This window comes from Strix aluco, chromosome 3 (genome assembly GCF_031877795.1).
Source record: "Strix aluco isolate bStrAlu1 chromosome 3, bStrAlu1.hap1, whole genome shotgun sequence".
Classification (NCBI taxonomy): Eukaryota; Metazoa; Chordata; class Aves; order Strigiformes; family Strigidae; genus Strix; species Strix aluco.
The window spans coordinates 124,744,879-124,765,781 of NC_133933.1; the positions used below are offsets into that span (position 1 = coordinate 124,744,879).

At 40.7% G+C, this 20,903-nt stretch overlaps 1 protein-coding gene across 1 annotated transcript in view; it reads left to right on the plus strand.

Annotated features, from left to right (window-relative positions):
- The window catches only part of MFSD2B (MFSD2 lysolipid transporter B, sphingolipid), a 41,354-nt gene extending 24,236 nt beyond the window's left edge, over positions 1-17,118 (plus strand). The window contains exons 7-14 of the mRNA XM_074820146.1: positions 2,261-2,351; positions 2,446-2,567; positions 4,900-4,983; positions 6,658-6,738; positions 10,850-10,959; positions 12,241-12,384; positions 13,920-14,096; positions 15,120-17,118. Coding sequence (XP_074676247.1) covers positions 2,261-2,351; positions 2,446-2,567; positions 4,900-4,983; positions 6,658-6,738; positions 10,850-10,959; positions 12,241-12,384; positions 13,920-14,096; positions 15,120-15,177 — 867 coding nt within the window. The 3' untranslated portion in view covers positions 15,178-17,118. The remainder of the gene's footprint in view (positions 1-2,260; positions 2,352-2,445; positions 2,568-4,899; positions 4,984-6,657; positions 6,739-10,849; positions 10,960-12,240; positions 12,385-13,919; positions 14,097-15,119) is intronic.
- The last annotated feature ends 3,785 nt before the right edge of the window (positions 17,119-20,903 follow it).

Here is a 20,903-nt window from a genome sequence, read left to right on the forward strand (position 1 = left end):
TATGTTCATTTTTTTTGGCGAAGATTTCCTGTTAATTTGTTTTGGTCTTTGTTTTTTCCTTCTTCCACTGTTTTGTGTCACCTTCTCAGGTTTTGTAGATGAGCAGTATCCTATGGTTGAGAACAGTCTGGATTATGGTGTCCAACTGTTTTCCATGGGTAAGGTTCTGCTTACTCCTTATTCTTTCCTGCCCTTTTCCCCAGGGAGCCCTCAGGCCTGGGCAGAGGCCACTCACTCCCTGCTACGCTGTTCTGTGAGGATCAGAATTTTTTGCCATTCACATAACCTGGCATAAATTTGGTTGGATTATAGGAGCATGCATGGCCACCGAGCCATGTGTGGGAGCTGCCTGCATTGCATGACAGGGCACTTGCCTTTCGTTCGCACCACGCACAACAGAATATGCACCTAACTGCACAATCAGTAGGAGGTGTTGGATCTTGAATTTTGGTTTTATGACTGATGGAAATTGAGTTATAAATTGAGGCAGGACTAGGGTCTATGAACCTGAAGTACCTCCATCAGTCTAAAAAAAAATATTTAGAAGAGGCCGAATCTTGACTGTTTCTTCTGGTGTCATTCAGGAGCATGACCCTGATCCTTTTTGTCATGAGGACTAATTCTTAGCTGCTCAAGAGCACACCCAGTTTAAAAGAAGACCTAGTGAATGACTGATATTATTTTGCTCATTATTAAAGAATGGAAGTGGAAGAAACTGTTTCTAAGCTCTCCTGAAGCTGTTACTATAAGCTTAGGAGTGGATTTTTCCTACTGAAAACCAAGCATGGATATTGATATAGTTCGTAGATGCACTAACAAGTTTAGTTTAGGGTCAGAGAATCTTATTTGGCCTACCATGAATATCCTTGGTAGTTTAAGCTCAAATTACACTTAATGATGATGTCTGAAAGAAAGCATTTAATTCAATTTCTTCAAACAAATTAACAAATGAATAGACACAAAATATAAAATTCATAATGGAGTCCTGTTACTATCCTTTTTTTCAGCCCCTTCTCTGCTGGCTAAGCTGCTTTTGAGGCTGAAATTACCTCGTTTAAGTGAATTCAGGTATCAGCAATACTGCAGTCTGTAGTCTGTGCAAGCCATAACCAATAGTATCAAAGTACTCTGACTTAATTAATAGCTTGGATATTATAAAAACCACATATCTTTATCCCAAATAAAAAATAGTCCTGCATTTCTTTATTTCACCATGTCCCCTTCTCAAATGTAAATATCTTAACAAAAGCTGTTGTCTTGAAGTTTGTCTATGTTTACATGGTTCATCTGACTACCTTTGCATCTATACTATGAGTTTATATTTGGCAGTACATTTTTGTAATTGCGTGCTTATTTACCAACTGCTTCCTAGATTTATAATCAGTTCATTTGCAACACATAACTGATAATTTGGAATTCAGTCTTCGTATCAAATAATCATTGTGTCATAAAGCTCTGTAACCAGCAGTTATTTTATCTTTGATAACACCGTAAAATAAATTATTACAGAATACTAAAGCAAAATAATTTTTTAAAGCTTAATTCCAGAGTCAGTGTAATCAAAGTTAGAAACAATAAATGTGATCTGATGTGCGAGGTGTCCTTGGAGGCTTTGTTCCCCTGGCTAACAGCAAAGATTTCTCAGTGTACTTGAGTATTTCACTAGATAACTGTGAAAACGAGCATGCAAGATACCATATTCTCAAAACATTGGCATGAAAGTGTGATTTCTATAATTCATTAGAGCCTAAAGGAAGTTTTTATTATCATTATGTATAAATGCAGTAACTGTAGTAATTATGCTTACATCAGTACTGAGGCCTTTCCCACCTAGCATGAAGATACAAATTGCAGCATGCATAGCTAGATCAACTGGATTTACTAAAAATTAGAATCATACTATGGGTGCTGCATGTTTTTGATAGATGACTGTGTATGTCTATAGCTAGTCCCAACATAAGCAAATTTTTAAAACATTCAGGTTGTCAACACAGTAGCCCTTTTGTTCACAGCTTCTTTTTTTTTTTTTTTTGCAAGAAATATATACTTATGTGCCCTGGATTTATCCTAAAGTAGGTGTTGTTTATAAATGAGCTTCAGAAGTGAACATTTTTCAGAGAGGTAAAAGACAGGCAGTTGGCTGTACATAGACAGGCACTTTGTCATTTGCAGATGACTCACCAGAAAGAGACTGAAATTTTTGTAATGACTTGTCATTCTCCTGTCACAGTTTCAAACATGTTTTTTTTTCTTTTCAAAGGCAAAAGTTTATATGATTGCAGCAGGGGTCATAGGAGGTGTGTATCTTCTTGGCATTGTCATTCTTTTTCTTGGAGTAAAGGAAAAAGATGGTAAGATATATTTAAATATGCCTAGATTTAATAATATTTTTTTCACTTTCATCTCTGGAAAAGATTGTTATTTTATGTATTCTGTTCCTCTTAGATCCTTATGCCTTAAATTCAGACAGAGCAATTCCTTTTTGTAAGGGGCTTGGACTCACCATGAAGCACGGTCCATATGTGAAGCTTACAGCTTCATTTCTTCTCATCTCGACAGCAGTTCAGGTAACTTCAGACTCTCTCAGTCTGTGTGTTGGCCTCATTCCAGTCCCAGCATGGGAGAGTCTGCGGCAGCTAAAATGCAAATAACCTTTGGCTGGTGACAGGAGGTGGTGATCTAAGGGGTGGTGCCTTCCCCTACAAATCAGTAGGGAGCCAGAGTCCTTTTTTGGTGCCTGGGGTCCTGTGCAGCTGGAGATAGTTCTTTCAAACGAGAAGCAAAACCAAAGTCCTGACCATTTAAAGGTGGCTTTTTTTTTTTTCATAAAAGGTGAGGAACTAGTCCTAGTGACCCAGATCGGGTCATTATATGTTATCCATCTACAGTCTCCTGTGGTTTCAGTTGCTTAGAGAATGCTTTTTCTCTTCTCTCTGTTCTTCTCTATAGTGTGTACCGCTTTAAACCATTGCCCCTTTCCTTTGCATAGGTGGCTGTTCTCAGATAGTGGCTGAACTGGTTCCTATGGAGTCTTTTGTGATGGAAGGCACTAGGTCAGAGCAAGATGGTGTTCAGAGGCCAGAGGTCTTACCTGTCTCAGAGCTAGATAGAGCTAATTTTCAAATGAGGACCTGCAGTTGAATGTAGCTCTTGCAAGAAGGTGCAATGTGTCCTCCCATAGAGAGAAGCTGTAGAACTTAAAGCCACTCAGTAAGAAACCTTTACTCCCCATAGTCCAGAAGTCTTTTCAAAGCTTGATTTTTGAGCTGTGTTCAACTCAGTAAATATGTTATTTTAATGTGAACCTGTACATATCAGTTGAAGTTCACTTTATTTTGAAAAGCAAATAATATTCACATTTTTGTCAACAGACTCTTAGTCACATGAGCCATTGATCAAGTGAATATCAGGACAGAGGGCAAGAACAGGGCATGTAAGAGAGCAGACCTGTGTTCACCAGCAGTCCTGATGAACTTGTAAGTTCCTTGGAAGGGCTGCTTAAACATCTGTTTGCCAAAGGAGCATTGATGTTTCCTGTTGGCCTGGATTTGGGCACAGTTAGTAGGCTGTCCTTTACAGCATCTGCCAGTCCTTGCTGGGAGGCGCAAGCGTGAGAAACAATAGCAGAAGCATTTCTGCTTACATCTGGGAGCTGCAGGCACTGTGAGCAACAGCAGATGCAAGGAGAAGATGAAAGATGAAAGGTCCCTTGTGGTCCAGATCCTTACAGCATCCATTCAGTCAGTAAGAATAGAGCGCACATCTGGTTGTTGGCAGCCAACTACTTGCTGACAACACCCAGAAAGGAAAAGATCTTCTGTCAGTCCATACCTCTTTATTTTTCTGTTTGTGCAGACTGAAGGGAAGGTGTTGAGGGGAGGCAGAAGCTGGAAGGTGTATTGCTCTAGTTCAGCCACCATGAGCAACCCTTGCTATTGTAATTCAAGGGAGAAACACTGACTTCATGGAATTTAGTGAGCGGATTACTGGTGAGCAAAGGAATAGGCAGGTAAAGATGCACTGGCCATAATGCCAGAGTGCATTCTACATCTAAAATGAAGGCAGTGAAACTGGGACACAAGCTAGAGAAAGCTCTGGTGGTATAACTTTCATCCTAATTTGTATACAGATGATTGGCCACTTATAATGTACAAGTGCACAAAGGAGCAAGAGTGGATCACACTGCTGTGGCATGAGTATGAAATCCTCCTCTGTCATTCCACTTCTGCAGACTTGCTGGAGCTGGGCCTGAACCATATTCTGGTGTTCAGAACCCCCCTGAGTTTTGCAAAAGCATGGTGGCTGTGACTTCATCTGTCATTATAACACAGTGCAGCTAAATCCTCCCATCCAATGAGTACTCAGACTTAAGGAGCCATCTGACCCAAAGCTACACTCCATAGCCAAGGTTGTATACAAAACCAGCAGCTAGCTGCTTTACTACAGGACATTGTATGAGTGTAATTGCAGCTGAAGAGTAACTTGTTTCGGAGTCAGAGCTTCTGGTGAAAGATTTATGGCGTTGCTATGGAAGAGAAAAGGCGATTTCTTGCAGTAGTCTGCAGCTGTGACAACAACACAAGGCAATTGCAACATAGGGAATAAAGCCTTTAGACAGAATGTTCTCATAAGGCAGTTCCTGTTTTGGTCACTTTTATGCTGTATTAGGTGCATGGTTTATCTCTTGCTTACCCCAGTATTATTGGTATGTTACTCCAGTGATAGCAAGAGAGTTACTGCTTCTTTAAATTGTTGCAAACAAAGGAAGAATAAGACTCTCAAATCCTACGTTTAACAAATCGGTCACTGACTGTGTTTGGCTAGTATGGAGTGTGATGTCATTTTTGTCTTTTTTTAATTTTCCTTTCTTTTTTGGTGGTCACCAAATGTCTTCAACAGCTGGAGCAGAGCAACTTTGTCTTATTCTGTACCCATGCTGCTGATCTTCGCAATCACTTCCAGTATTTGGTGGTGACCATCTTGGTGAGTTGCACTTTCTCCCGTATCTTTATTTGGTAGCTGGTTCTCACTGGGTTTTGGCACAAAATAACGGAAGACAAGAAGAGTTTTGTGTCTAGACAGAGCTGTTAAGAAGCTGCACCATCTTTTGCATTGCCTGTTTGAAATAAAGCTGGTGTTCCCTACTGTACTTGTAAAAAATTAATGCTTTGTAGCTTTTAATTCATTCTTTGTTGCTCTTACCTTTAAGTCACTTTCTGCTCCTATAAAGGGCAAAAGCAGCTGATGGAAAGGAGGTCTGGAATTTTAGCTCCTTTTTCCCTTTCCCCAGCCTGATATGCTGAAAATTAAACAACTTCAATTTGTGTATTCATACACATGAGCCTTCTGGGCTATGCAGCTTGCAAGAATAAATATTTAAAATACCCAGAGATATGAAGATTCCTCTCTAGAGCAATTGGCAGTGTGATAAAAAGATCCTTTTACAGAACCTTTTTTCTTGACATGCAGAAGTAAAATTTTGCTTGCTTAGGTGATACTTACAACTCAGTTACACACTGCTCCTGCATTGCACGATTTATTTTATGATTACCAGTAGTATTAGTTGAAAATTGCCCTTTTCACCCTTCTGACCAAAGTCCTTTTAACACAAGTAGAACATTTAATGTTGCATAATTACTGGGATGTGCATGTACTGCATTTTTGAAATATTTTGTGGATAATTTGTCTACCATATAGATGTACTGCAGCAGTCATTTTCAGGGAAGCTGTTGAATGATTTCTGACCCATTTGGCCCAGAGACTTTGTGGAACCATCTGAGGAGAACTTAATTTCCATGTCTTGGTCCTAGCCTCCCACCCTTTCTACATCTTTTTGATACTTCCTTTCCCACATTATAAGATAGATGTTTTCCAGTGATTAAAACCAAAATATTGGAGAGCAAGGGATGACTGTTGGGTATCTTAAGGCTCTGGAAGTAATGGACACCAAGAAGAGAGACAAGAGACAGTAAAGTCAGTAAAGAGTGGAATATAACTCTAATAATGAGATGACATTTGAGTTTAGGTCAATTGTAAGACTGTCATTAGTAGCCATATTTCAGTGCATTGGTACTACGTTGCCTGTAGTTGTTGCTGCTACCAGGTGAGTATTGCAGCATATGAAAAGGTAATTAATGTTGCCTGTAAACAACTATTTCTCTTACAGGTTGTTGCTAAGAATAAACATGTAGTATGAGATATGTACTCTAAGTATATCTTAAGATAAGTGTATCTTGTGTTTCAGCTTTCTTCCTGAATGATGGAGTAGAGCTTAATTCACTTATCTTTTGTCAGGTTCAGATAATGAGGCAAAATACATTATCACAAAGTATGACTATTTGCAATATGTTTGAACTTTAATGACTGTATCATGTATAGCTTTAACTGCTGTGGCTTGCATTAGGAAAAGGAAATTCTAAGACACTGCCTTCTGATATTTGACTGTGGAAAACTCTCTCATAGATAGATTTTGTTTGCAATATATAATAGTGAATTAAAAAAAAAAAAAAATCACTCAAAAGATGACGAGAAACAGGAATCTGCAAGTTCACCTTTCTTTCAGACCATAACGTACTAGACAGAAAGATGTCTGTGAGCTCTACAGCTGAAGACAGTGGCAGCAAGCACAGTACAGATACGTTTTTTTGTCAATTGTAGGTATCAGCAGCTGTGAGCATTCCCATCTGGCAGAAGTTTCTGCAGCGATTTGGCAAGAAGTGTACAGCATGTGGGATTTCGGTAAGCAAATCCTTTGAGAATAAAAATCTGCTTGTGCTCCCTTCATTTGACAATTGGAGCCACTTCAGGAGCTCTTTCAAGTGCTTATAACCTCAAGCCACATGAAATTTGCTCTGTTTCAGAGTTTGTTTTAAATCATTACACCAAATTTCAGACAGATTCCAAGTTTCCAGGAGAAACTTTTGAGAAATGGGTTGATGCTGAAGGGAGGTCCCAGTTTATTTAAGAATCTGCATAAGCTGTGTGTTTGACTGCTCTCAGAAGTGAATCTCAATGTTTTATAAATTCAGATCTGTGTTGCCTCAGGTTGACAAGTTATCTGTTGTTTGGGGCTTGTTTTGTCTTTGTATATGGTGCTGAGTTGATCGCATCTGTAGTTCAGTCACAGAGGAGGAAACAGAAGTCTGTTACACATCCTTCTCCAGAAACGTAAGAAGGCAGAAGTTCCCACATCCCTCTGAACAGAGCTGGACAGTTATTAGTGAAGTAAAGAAATAGGTGACCTGCCTGAGAAAAGAAGCCTAGTTTAACTTTGACACAGCTCAGCGAGTCTGCCCTCGTCTCTGATGGATTATTTTAAGTCCTTCACTTAGTGCGGACAGCAGCAATTTTCTGTCATCATCCTCAGTGAGTCATTGTATAGGCCTGTTCCTCCCCATTTTTCCCCTGTTTACCTTCAATTACTTATGAAAGAGGAAAGAAAAATTGCCTGCTTTGTGCACAACGAAGCATGAGGACTTGGAAAATCCAGCCTGAAGCTATATGTCAAAATCTGAACAAAGATGAAAAGTTTAGGTCTGGTGAAAATTGTTGAACATAATTGAACAGTTATAATTTTTGGAATTAAAATCTGTGTGTTGAAATGACTTCCAAAGAACCAGGAGTAACGTTAAAACCCAAGTTCCAAGTAAGCTGAATCGTTATGTGTTTTGAAGTAGGCATCTGGAATCCAAGTCTCATCCTCATTTCTTTTTACCACTTGAGCAAAGAGAATTGCCAAAAGCAGTATTGGACCATTGACTGGACCAGGGAATGCAGATTTCCTCCTTAGGAAATCTCATCTGTCTACTTGGCTATGAAAAATGCTTTCTTCAACCAACTTGGCTCTATAAATTTAGTTTAACATGACTGGAAAGCCTGTCAGCACCTCTGTAAACATGGTTTAACTTAATTTTACAGTTGAGTTGCTTGACTGTATTATGGTCTAAGTGGGGGCTGCATTGAAAAAAAGCCACCTCTCTATTTCACCTTGTAGACGTTTCTCATGGGACTCTGTGTGCTCAGTGATGGATTTTGTGTCTGGCAATGCATCACAGGGGCTTCCTATACTACCACCTTGTGTGATCTGTACAACTAATCTGTTCTCCCTCACTGTGAAATAAAATCACATCATTTAAGGCTCCTATGTTTGTCACTGAGGAATGTTCTTCTGGAAGGGAAGGAGACAGGGGAGAAAACAAGTTTTGTTTCTCCAAAGCCTTACTCAGCTTTCAGGGTGAAGATGTAATTTGAAATTCAGTTTCCTGAAAAAAATGTCACACTGCTCCAGACTAATTTTTCATGTTAAAGTGATTCTGTGTTGAAAGTGTATAGAAGGCAAGGTAGGTAGATAAACAACAAGAATCTTGGCTTCCTTCCACTGATATTGCTCCCTTTTTACTCATTTCTCCACAAGAGATGACCAACAGTCTAATCACTGACTAAGTATCTAAACTTCCTAGAAATTTAAAGCCTAGACTTTCTGGAATTACAGGGTCATACCCCAGCAGGATCCATGATAGCATTCTTCCCCGTGATCAGGTTGGTGCACAGGCTAGAAATTATTCTCTTCTGTTTATTTGCTTCTGCTTCCACATGCTGTGTTCATTTAGATTATCTGCTCTGCCCTCATGGGGAAAATGTTGAACTTGCAATCAGTAAGTCTCAGCTGGTGACTGGAGGTGAAGTTGTCATGAACAATTTGAAGAAGTGTGGCAGCTTCTTGGTTCATGGTTTTGTCAAGGTGTCTGAAAGTGAAAGATTGCTCTCTCTCACAACTCTAGCTTCCATCCCAGCCAATAACAGCTTTTGGCTGTGGGTTTGGGAGGATTTAGTAACAAACAAAAACAAATAAAAAAATGCCCCCAATCTTTTCACTTCCCCACATGTACTCAATTGTCTATTTGCCATCTATCAGGACTGTGCAGCATGGAGGCATGCCCTTGGATGAATCCTGACTGTGCAGCCCCTTTTCCACTCTCCCATCCCCATTTCCACTCACATCCTAGCTGTGCCTGTTCCTGATTTGCCCTTCATAATGCACAGACCAGTACCACCTTTAGCATCCCAGCAGGGTCGCCTTCTATAGTGCTGTCAGGGAATGGATGGAAGACACATGATAACTGTAGGATATCGTTTAAGATTTGGAGGGCAGCAGCCTGTGACTAGGGAGCAGGGTGCCAATAACGGAGTTTTTGCTTTACAAGTAGGAAAGAAGGAGCTGCATTAGCTGTTTATTGCAGCAGGAACACTGGCCCCATGATTGCACTACCATTGCATGAGTGAGACTTTAGGGCATTGTAGCCTCAGTCCTGTGGGTCATGCTTCTCTTTCAGTAGAAAATTACAGTTACAATGATTATTATTATCGATCTAGAATTTTGTTTAAGTGCTTTGGTTTCTGAGTGGGTGCCCCATGTGGAGCATAAGGCAGTCATAAAATTGCTTATAGGCAACATAAAATCTTGTATTGCTGGAGTGCTCTCTTGTGGTGAAATAATGATTTTGCCACAGCATTGGACTAATGCAAGGATTATCTGTCTGCGCTGGGAATTTGCAGTCAGGAAAGGTTATTTTCTGCCTCCTTAGGTTAGGAGCAAATGCTTTAGATGGGAAATGCATTTAAAACATAAACATAATGGATTAGACTCCAGGACTCCCAGAATTACTTATCATACCGAACTGTAAATAGCAGTGCTTAGGGGAATCACTCTCTGTGAAAGCTCTTCTCATACCCTCAACTCCCAAGCTGCAAGTATAGAGGATTGGAACACTTAATGTTAAACTAATCCCCCATCATGAAAAAGCCCTGTAGATAAGCCCCTGGTTCTGGATCCAATGTGTGCTGTGCCCGTGGTTCACAGGCGTGGGAGTTGGAGCATGTGATGGGTACAGGACAGCTGGGCTGTATGCATTCAGTCAGCGTTTTAAATTGTGGATTTTCAATCCTGTAAGCCCATTGCCTCAAGTTGAAGTTGAGGAAATCTGGTGGTTTTAAGTAAGTTTTTAAGTAAGAAAATAAATCCTGAGCATCTCAAATTAGTTTGGTTTTGAGGGTAGCCTTAGTGACTTGTGCAATGTCATGAGCGTATCTGGCTCTGTTGAGTGGGAGTAAACCACATTGCCTTCCTGGTTTTAGTTGTTGCTGAGTACCCAGATTGTTTTAAAGTGGTCACTGGAAATGAAGGTGTAAGCAAACTCTTCTTCATTCAAGACTCAAGATGACCTGTAAAATGGGATATTTACAGTTTTAAATGACCACTGAATCCCTGTCCCTCCCCTGGAAATGCAGCGTGATGACGTTTCAAGGCTTTGTCTCTAATAGTAAATTAAATAGTTCCACTGGCCTGGAATAGAAACTGGTGTTTGGTCATGTCTATTACTAAATTGGCAGAAAAATCTTAGCACAAGCTGATTAGCAATCTCTCAAGAAGTATCTGGGCACAGTTTGGGAACTAGCCCACTTAAATGCTCTTCACAAAAGGTATTTATATGGCTACACTTCTTTTGGAGACTGTGAAGGTTTAGGGGTATGAATGTGGCCAGAGTCTGCCAGTTGGCCTCGTGACTGATAAATAGGCTCTTGGGACTGTTTAATTTACTAGTGCAGTTATAGCCTTAATACTACTACCAGAGAAGGCTTGTCCTATTTTTCTCTGATTCTTCTGGATAGGTAAATACAGATTGGCTCAGGGCTCTTTGGAAGTGCCATTTCACCAACATGCTGAAGTGTTAGGCATTACTTTGCGTGAACTGTTCTGTAACACAATCTTATTTTTTGAAGGGAACAATCTGTATACCATTGAGCAGTGCATACTGGTAAGTTAAGATGTACTGTTTTTCTTCTTCCTCAGTGGATGATTCCTTTTGCAGTCATGCTAGTGACCATTCCAAACCTGATCCTGGCTTACTTCGTGGCTTTCATCTCTGGTCTGAGCATTGCAGCATCTCTTCTGTTGCCATGGTAGGAGAATTTTACATTTGAGGTGGGGAAGGCATATATGTCTACATTACATGCATGTACTACTGCATGGAATTTGGCTCCAGAAGAGGCAGAATTTGGCAAGAGTCACTTCCAAGAATCTTTTTCTGCTTTTGTAATAGAGACTATTTGCAATGATGTGACTTTGGTTGCCCTGTTGTTAGCAGATTATGTCTACTGCAATTGTAGCTGCTCTTTGTACGTAAGAGTATGTAGATGAATCAATAATCTAAGTAGCTATAGAATTTGTGGTAACAGTATAATGTGTGATAACAGTGTGATAATCAGTTGCTTAGGTATAGTTTCTAACACAACTACAGGAATGATGAAGTTAGATAAATCAATTAATGCCGAGCAATTAAGAACACAGTAGAGGAAACATAACCCAAGCCATGTACCCCTGCTTGAGCAGTCTTCTGTTACAGATCAAATAACACAAGGATATGATTAAAAGAAATTGAGAATTCAAGGTCTTTTGCTCTCAAGGACTGAAAATATGTGGGGAAAAAACTACTTGAGGATGAGCAGGATGGGACATTTCCTCTCCAGAGGGAATAATTATTATTCAGGTCAAATTGACCAGAAAGCAGGACTGTTGCTGAGAGCGCTGTTTTGCATTACTCATTTGTACAGTGCCTTGAAAACTCAAGAGATCATGGAAAGATAGCTTGACAGAAGCTGTCAGACTACATAAGCTTTTCTGCACAGAGGGTGAGAAGCCCTTTTTTTCCAACAGTAATTCATGACATATATTGGAAACAAAAAAATCAATTCACAATTGACATTTGAGCAGCTTCCATTCTGATTCCCTATTACCAAATTCAGTCTCTTTGAAGTAGAGAGAGAATAGGTCTCATAGGTTTCTGAAAATTTTGTTAGCTTGTCAAAAGAGTTATTTCAGAGTGAAACTGTTCAGAGATTCAGAGTCTCTCGGAATCTTAAGAAACATGTTTTTTTGTTGTTCTTTTTTTGGTATCACAACTTCTGATTGGAATGACAGTCAGTCTAAAGAATTCTGTCACCTCCCAGCAAGTGTTTGATAGTTTTTCAGATGGTTTTCTACTTTGTAATATGTGGCCATGTGTTCCTTACATGGATTTTTGCCCTCCTGTCCAGCAGTAGGACTTTTTGAACAGATTCTTTCATGTGCATGACTACATCAATCCAATCTTAAAAGCGGAGGAGGGGTGTACTCTTTCAGTAGGTTTGGACTTTAAGAAGAGATTTTGGTTTGCATTTTTCTTTTATCTTGCTCATCTCTAGGTCGATGCTGCCTGATGTTGTTGATAACTTTCGCCTGCAGAATCCTCATCGGAAAGGACATGAAACCATTTTCTATTCTTCTTACGTTTTCTTTACCAAGATGTCAGCAGGAATTGGCTTAGGAATTTCTGCAGCAGGTCTGGAGTAAGTAGCACTGTGTTTCCACTTAGTGGATCTATTCTGAAAGCATTCAGGGGTTACTCCACCTATACCCTGTGGAGTTAATTGCCTTTTTGCCCTGAGCCTGAAAGTGCCAGCAGCTCCAGATGTCTAACCACTAAGGACAGGATTGTTATCCTCTAGGCCAGACCACTGAGCATTGTTGCCTGCCCTAACATGTTTCAGATCAGAAAGACCCGACTTCGCTTTAGATTTTCCAAATAATTCATGTAAATTTTAGTGGCTTATATGAATAAAGAACTAAACATGAAAGCTCAGCAGATGAAGGTCCCCCACAAGTGATACAGCTGCTTTGTGCATTTCCTCTTGCATCTGGGTTGGACTATGTATATGAGCTTGTAAGTCTTTACATGCTTTCAGGGGTGTCTAGTGGCCTGTTCAGCATAAAAGGATCACTGATTCCTGCATGGTTTTAGGGCACCGGCCACTGATTTCAGTTAGGAACAGTCGTTCTCACAGGTCTGCCCATCACCTAGACCACGTCAATTTGGAGGATGCTTTGTGTTCTCCTTCCACTTTTGCCTTGTCTGTTCTGACTATAGACAGTCAGGCTGAGAAAGTCGTCAGCTGTGTCCTGCCCTACTTTTGTGCATGACCTAGCAGAAAGGGCCTTTGCCTGCAGCTGCTAGGTTTCAGTATACATACAGCACACAAACACTCAATAAACACTGAGAAGGGAACTTGTCTGAAATACTATCTAGCCCTTGGATCCAGGCTAGGTTTTGGTGACCAGAATGTTTTGCTTCAGGGCCTTCAGCTGAAACTGCTAAATAACAGGCAGTGCTTGGCTGAACATTTTGGGCTTAGAAATTTTAGATGCTTACTGCTAACACCCTCAAACAAATCGCTGTTCACCAATTACATTCCAGTTAGCTCCCAGCAATTTGCCAAGGCAGATGTTTGTGGGAGAACGCAGAAGACAGAGTAGTGCCAAATGAGCTGTAGCTTTCATAGGTGCATGTTCAGAGGAAAATAAACTAATTCCACAAATTGGGAATGACAATTTGAGTATGGAAGCCCCAAATCAATGAACTGTAAGTGTGTACCTAACTCTAAGCACTTGAGTAAATTTGTCTATCTTGAGAAGAGTGCTTAAGTGTGTGTTTAAATTAAAGTTAATTATTGCTGTTGAAATTGGTCAGATTACTTGCATACTTTTAAAGTGGAGCCTAAATACTTTGCTGAATATTAAGAAGAAACATAACAGATCGATTTCCTTACGTGGGATTCTATGCTCCTCTTAGTAGTTAAATGTTACATAATAATAACAAGAAAATACAGAGGTAATGAAGTTATCTGAAATCAAGCACAAAGATGAGATTTGAAAAACAAGATTTGAAACACGTAATGAGGGGAAGGAAAAAGTGAGGTGTGGGGAAAAAATGGGAGAAAAATCTTCAAGAGTTTTTGGGGAAAGGAGTGACTCTAGAAGGGGACCTTCAGATGAACAACTGCCTTTTAGCTTTGGACATGCACCATTGTTATTTCCATTTGTTTAGGTTTACTGGATACAAGCCAGGGATATGCAGACAATCCGACGATGTGATCCTCACACTGAAAATCCTCATTGGAGCAGTCCCTGCTATCCTCATCCTTGTAGGCTTATTTATACTTCTTTTCTACCCAATCACTGAAGAAAGTCGTAAGGAAACAAAGCTTGCACTTGAAGTGTTAAGGTAGGTTTAAATTGGCAGCAAAGAACAGTAACATCACTGCAGTAGCTCTTAGTCATACTGGGCAAAAAATTATTAGCTACCAACATACACTTCTATATTCCTTACACCAAAACAAAACAACACTCTATTAGTTGAATTAAGTGAGTGGCACTATTACATGCTCCAGTATCTTATTTTTGTGGTGTAGTACTACCTGCTTAGAGGACCATTTATCACATATATCAGCTGCTATATTTTACTTTTTCTCTAGGGTGGCACACAAAGCACTATTGCAGTACAGTAATTCAAGCCAGAAATGAAGAATATTCTACGTAGATCAAATTTCTGGAGAAAATGTGAATAGTTGCAGTTTACTTTTATAGAGAAGAAAATGGGATTCTGGACTGCATTCTTGGTGCTTATGGCATATAAGAAACATCCAAACCATTTAGAGGCGTAGGCAGGAAAGATCGTGGGAGAAAAAGAAAGAACAGCTTTGAGCTGTCTTTCCCTTTTTACCCTATCACTCTCCCTTCCTCCCTTTTCCTCCCTCTCCAAAGAAAATCTTGCCTAGCTCAAAATCATCCACCTCTGTCAAATGCAGCCTTGGTATACTGAGGACATACATAAGAACAGTCTATCCTAGCAGATTGATGGATTAAATAGCAAAATATGTTCTTTCTCTGTCTTTTTATTATCCCAAGTTATTGGAATTGGAAACTGATTTCCCTGCTAAGGGATCAATTCCAGGGCCTAAGCATGGGTATCTGGGATCACTTCATTGACCTAAGGTATCAAAGATACCTGCGTGGGTGTGGTGGTTTGATACAGCACAGACCTCTTGGGCACCAACTGCTGACCGAGGGGACAGGCTAAACAACCTAAATTGGGACGTGTCCCTCTGTTTAGGTACTTCAGTAACTGCCTACAGCAACCGCACCTTGCTGGCGGTTCTCAGTTGTTTGAGATTGCCAAATGTAGCTTCATTAGTTAGCAATAAAAGCCAAAAGTCCGTTCACGTGTCGTTTGTTCTGCTTTTAACAGAAGGAGCCATCAAAGCACAGAGAACCTGGATGACCGTAAAGAGGACACCTCAGTCTGAAAGCTCTGAATACAATGGCTTTCCGAATACAGTCTCACATCCCACGCACAAACTCTGTGAGAATCTTCTGGGTCATTTCTCTGCTCACATTTTATCAAAACGGGTAACGGATGATTCTGACACAGTCAGTAATGAAAGCAAGAGAGGACACCAGCTTGCAAAATATATATCTAACTCCATGCACTGTGCTAAAAAAGACATTACAGATGTTCAGGCATGTAAGCTATTGAAGGCTTGAAGGCTTTTTTTTGTTTGGTTTTCAATGATTAATGGAAAGCTATGAACTCATTGCAACAGGAGATTCTATGGACTTGTAGGTCAAGAGAAAAAAGTGTAAATGTGATGCACCACCCAAATCTTAACTCGTGTGATATATTTCACCCTTAGAGGCTGGGGTGGATTTTGAACATAATCTCTACCTATAAATTGCACAGTAGTGTGTTTGGAAAGCACTTGGGAATCCTGAAGTATACTATAAAAAGTTAGGATATACGTTGTTTTGAAACGAAGAAAATCACTGATGCAGACATGTTGGGAGGATTTTCTCACAAAGAGTTTTTCTGAAAGAGATTTTTATGTAATTTAACTTGATAGATTTTATATGAAACAGAGCTTTACATTTCCCTTTGCTGGAGTTCCTTGTTTCTCAAACCTGTATACTGATCTTTGTCAGAGAAAGAGTACTTAACATTTTCAAAATCAACGTCTCCACTCCCGATACCCAAAATCAGTAGTGCCTTCCAAAAGTTAGACTATGCAATTCAAATTTCTATAAATTTTGACCATTAAGTAATCATGATACTCACCCATTTCTCATGTGGTGTAGGCTCTCTGACTCACAAAACACCATGGCATAGCTGTTAAATCTCAGCTTGCACACAGTGTTTTATAATAATGATGCTACACCTGACTTTTAAATTGGGATTTTTTTCAGTCAGGGATGTCATCATGCTTTAGATACATTAACTGGAACCTCATTTCTACCCTAGATTCACTCTACTGAACACATTTTGTAGATGAAAGGGACACCTAACCTCAGGTACTTTCTGGAGCACTTAAGTTCAGACCTGGTCATTCTGGGCTGCTTCTGCAGTGAGTGGAGATTGAGAGCTCCAGAGGCTGGCTCTAAGCTTAAGCTAAAATGACTGGATTCTGAAGACATATCTAAATCTGGAGGGGAGAGTGATAAATCCGAGAGCTGGCGGCTTGTTCGCTTTGAAGAAATTAGCACAACGCAAGGCAAGACACGAATTTACAGCCCACTGGCTTCACTGTATGACTATGTGGGAGGTTGCCTTTATTTTGTACTAGAAGTGCCTTTGGAGGACTGGCTGTTTGGGAGCACTTGCAGTAGGTGTCACTGGAGGCAGTGACCACAAGTAGTTTGCTCAGGGACATCTGGGAAGTGACTCATGGTGCTGGGACTAGAAACTGGGAAAGCTTTTACTGAGACACTGTGAAGTAAAATCAGTGCATCCACTGAGACTCTCACTAAGTTTAATACTGAAACCTTTTCAGGCAAGTTCGAAGTCTAAGGCCGAATGAACTGTCCTAATTCAGAAAAATGCTTAATCATAAATGAGCTTTTAAGGGTATATTTTGAGTGTGTGTGGGTAAGGGTTAACTATGTTTAAGACTTCTGTGGAATTGACATCTAAGGCTGGGGTTGTTTTGTTTTGGTTCTTGGACAAATCATGATTTGTATGCCTGGGGCATGTGTTTACAACAATCTGAACCATAAGCCTGTTTACAATTTTGAGTCTGATGGAATTTGAAATAGCAGATTTACTGCACTTTGAAGTAGGTAAGTTATGTAGTAATATCACATAACTCCAAAACATCATAGAAAATAGTTTTGGGGTGTTTGATTTATCCTGTAATATTTGTGTATTTCTTTAAAAACAACCAGAAATCCCAGTAAAGGCTGTTAATGTTTTTTTAATGGGTTATGTTTTCAGCTGCTATAAATCTGTAGCTACAAGGCAGTGGATCTGTGTCAGTTTACATAAGCCGAATACTTAACCCAGTGATAAAAGGGTTGCAGAAACTGCTGGCTGTGGTTGATTGGAGTAATTAGAATGTGGCTTAAGATATTATTTCTAGATCAGTTGTGCAGTTGCCTCTAAATAGCACCACACCCAATCTGAATTCAGTCTCTTGCAAGGTAAACTATGTTGATTGTAAAGTGTTTTTCTCTTCTCCAGGGAGACGACGTAGTATTTCTCTAACAGAGATGTACTCAGCCCTCATTTTGCATATGGTAGCAATAATGGGAACTACCAAAATAAAATAGAAAGCTTCCGTAAATGAAATGTAGCAGGGTACTTTTATATATGAAAATCTCATTATTTTATTTGATCATCAATGTTCTGCTTTTGTTAAGAAAATAAATGTAATTTTCTAAGTAAAAAGACAGAAGATTAAGTGCAGGGTAAGATTTTTTTTTGGTAATTTTCTTTTTTTAGGGCTCAGTGTTGGTGCTATAAAATGAATGAGCTTTGTATGTCTCCTTGTCAGTTTTATATTATGTGTATGCCTTATGTACATTCAGAATATGTGACTGAAAGAAGCAGATTCTTATATTGACAATGATTCAGATTAAATGCTAATCTAATATAAACCTCCTGCCTTGCACTGATTGGCAGTAACAAGGGCCAGGTTCACTCCCCGGGGGTTCTCATTCAAGTACCTAAATACAGTCGTAAGAATATGGGAGATTGGATTAAACCAGCTGGGTGTCTGATGGACAGCACTTCCCCACCTGCATGCAGACAGTTTCAACAGATGGATTTGCACAAATAGAGGAAGAAAAGAAAAGGATAGCGGGGTTACGTGTCACCGGGTAGTTCCCCGTAAGGCAAACCATGTCCGTTCCTTGCCCTTGCTGAAGTGCAGTGGTGGCAGCCCCAATCTGGGCTGATTGCTGGGACAGTCAGTAGCTGAGCTAGTCACTAGCCATCTTGGCCAGCTTCACCGTCCTTGTAGTTTCTGCCTAAAAATAATGTTGAAACCTCCCAAGGTTATACGGCCTTCCCGAGCATTACGGCCAGTGATCAGTCTCACCGTGGGTCACAGCTGACTGTGTAGGTGAGCCGCCGTTCCTCAGGGGACACCGAAGGAGGAGGGGGTTGCTGTTAGCCACCGCCACCAGCCATGTCTCCTGCTAACCGTGTCTCCCGCCCTGCTGTACCCTGTCTGCCCCTGAGCTTGCTGACCTGCCACAGCTTAGGTGGATTAGATCACTTGTGCTGAGTCCCCCACTTTAACAGGTGAATAATACCACCTTGGACATCTGTCCCTGGGGAGTCCCTGCAGGCGGGGACCTTTGGTTTCAGGTCACTGGGTTTTCAGGAAGGGCTCTGTAGATTTGAGAACTAATTCCTTAAGTCAGTCCTGCACCTGATAAGTATTGCTGCTAGATTCAATCCCTGCCACATCCTCTCATCTCTATTCACCTTCTGCATTCCAAGTAACATAGTCTAAGTGGACAACGTTTTAAACCCTGGTTTTTTGGGTTCATAGTTTGTTGCCAAATATGACTTTTCATCTCCTTTTCTACTTGCCTTTCTGGGCTGTAGATAGAAAACTTAAAATTAAATCAATGTTCTTTAGAGGAGATGTTTCCCTGAGGGAAACTCAGGTCATTTAAGACCTGGTATTTGTTGTCCAGCGCTTTGAAGACAAGGAAGAGAAGGCAAGTTAGTTCAGTCTCATGCAGTAGGGCACAGCCAGTAGCAATGTAGTTTATAGTGGTCACTTGCATACCTCGTATCAATTTAATGTCATAGTTATGTAAAAAACAGTCTCAGAGTGTTACAATAGAGTCTTTCCTTTCAGAAAACTTCCAGACTGATTGATGGAAAGGTCAGTTGGATTCATACAACTAGAGGGGAGGGAGGGAGTTTTTTGTTTTCCTGCAGTTGCTGAGATCACAAGTTCCTCGTGCTGCACTGAATGCTTTTTTTTTTACCTTAACTCTCTGCAAGACCATGGCTCAGATACCTAGCAAGAGTGCTGAGTATTATGGTTACAAAAATGTGTATATGTCATGGGCTTAAAGTATGAAATCAGTTAGCTTTCACATCATTAAGCACCAAATCTGCTGCATAAAACAGATGCTAACTCACTGGGAAGCTTCATTCAAAAGACAAAGCAGCAGCATGTGTCTCTGTCCCTGAAGCAGAGGAGGAGACTTTTTGCTGTGTTGCACCTGAGAATTTACAGTCTCTGAAGACACAAACTGGCATGACACAGAGCTAAACAAACAATGGAGGGAGAACGGTCCTAGAGCCGTGGCACTCTGCAGAAAATTCGGGTCCTCGGTATCATTTCAGAGATATTTTCAGAGCAGCAGTCTCTAACCCTAAGTGGAGAGCAGCGGTGCTGTTGGATGGTAGGGAAATGTGAATGTTTGCTTTAGAAATATACAAGCAGAAATAAATCTTATTTCCTGATCTATTTCTTGTCCCGAATGATGCCAGACAAGACAATGAATTTCAGCTACGCCCTTCAGCTTTCCATCTTCGTTTTTGCTGTGTTCTGCCATAGATGGTGAAGGAAGGATTGCTCAGGCCCTATGGAATTGATGGTCACTTGCTCAGCTTCATTGATGGAGGTACACTTTGGAGGCCCAGCACCCATCCCCTGCCAGCTTGTCTTTGCTGATGTATCTGGAATCATCTACAGTCAGCAAAGGATCAAAAGGATTTCCTTCACAGCTTAGTATTCTCCATCATGGACTTTCATCTCTGTTTTACCTAGAGGATGATTTCGCCTGTCTAGGGCCAACTCAGGCCACCAGCTTGTCATCATGATGATGGAACCAGGTTTACACTGGCTGAGAAGTTTCTACCCAAATTGGCTGCAGCCCATGAGGAAGTATTTCCCTTGTGTTTCCAAAACAAACTCACCCTTTGGTCACCTTCAAAGTCATCAAGAAGAATCTGAACATCTGCCACATCCAGCAGCTCTAACAATTCCACCGGTGCTGGCCATGTCAGATCATGAGTCTCGGTGCATAGATGTACCTGCTGACATCAGTGTGAGATGAATGCAAACCTGTAGCCACCTCCAGATTCCTGGCAAAGTCTCAGCTGTGCTGAGCTGGCCAGGCAGAGAGAACAGGAAACTCCAGAATTCCCTAAGTGACCTACTGGGGTGAAAGAAGAGTCATAAGACAAGCAAGATCCCTAAAAACACCCTGCAATCCTCTCCGAAGGACTCTTGGGTTGACATCAATGACCAGGTGGAAAGGTGTTGGATGTGGAGACCCCAATGCCACATGCAGAGCAGAGGAGACTCAGAGAATCAGTTAACACTTTCTGGTTACCAGATATTCACGCACTCAGCTTGTCCCTCCCTGATTCCCTGCCTGAGCCCATGTTCATACAAAAGCAGATCAATGGAAAAAGCAGCAACTTGACCCAAGAGATGATTAGGGACTGCAGCAAACAGGGTGGAATTTCAGTGCTGGAGGATTCCCAGGAACTGGACAGTCAGCAGAACAATACTATAAAAGCTAAGAAAGACGTATCTTAATTATTCTCGCTGTGCAACTGAAATAACATGGAGCTTTGATAGAGGGCACAGTGAGAAAACAGGCTGGGATGCCAGCCTTCTCCATGCCACAGCTCAGAAGAGAATGTGTTTTGGTCCTGGTGCTGAGTCCTGATTGTAGGTTTGGTGTCTGCGGACAGTAACAAGCCTATTAGGAAGTGCCTGATAGA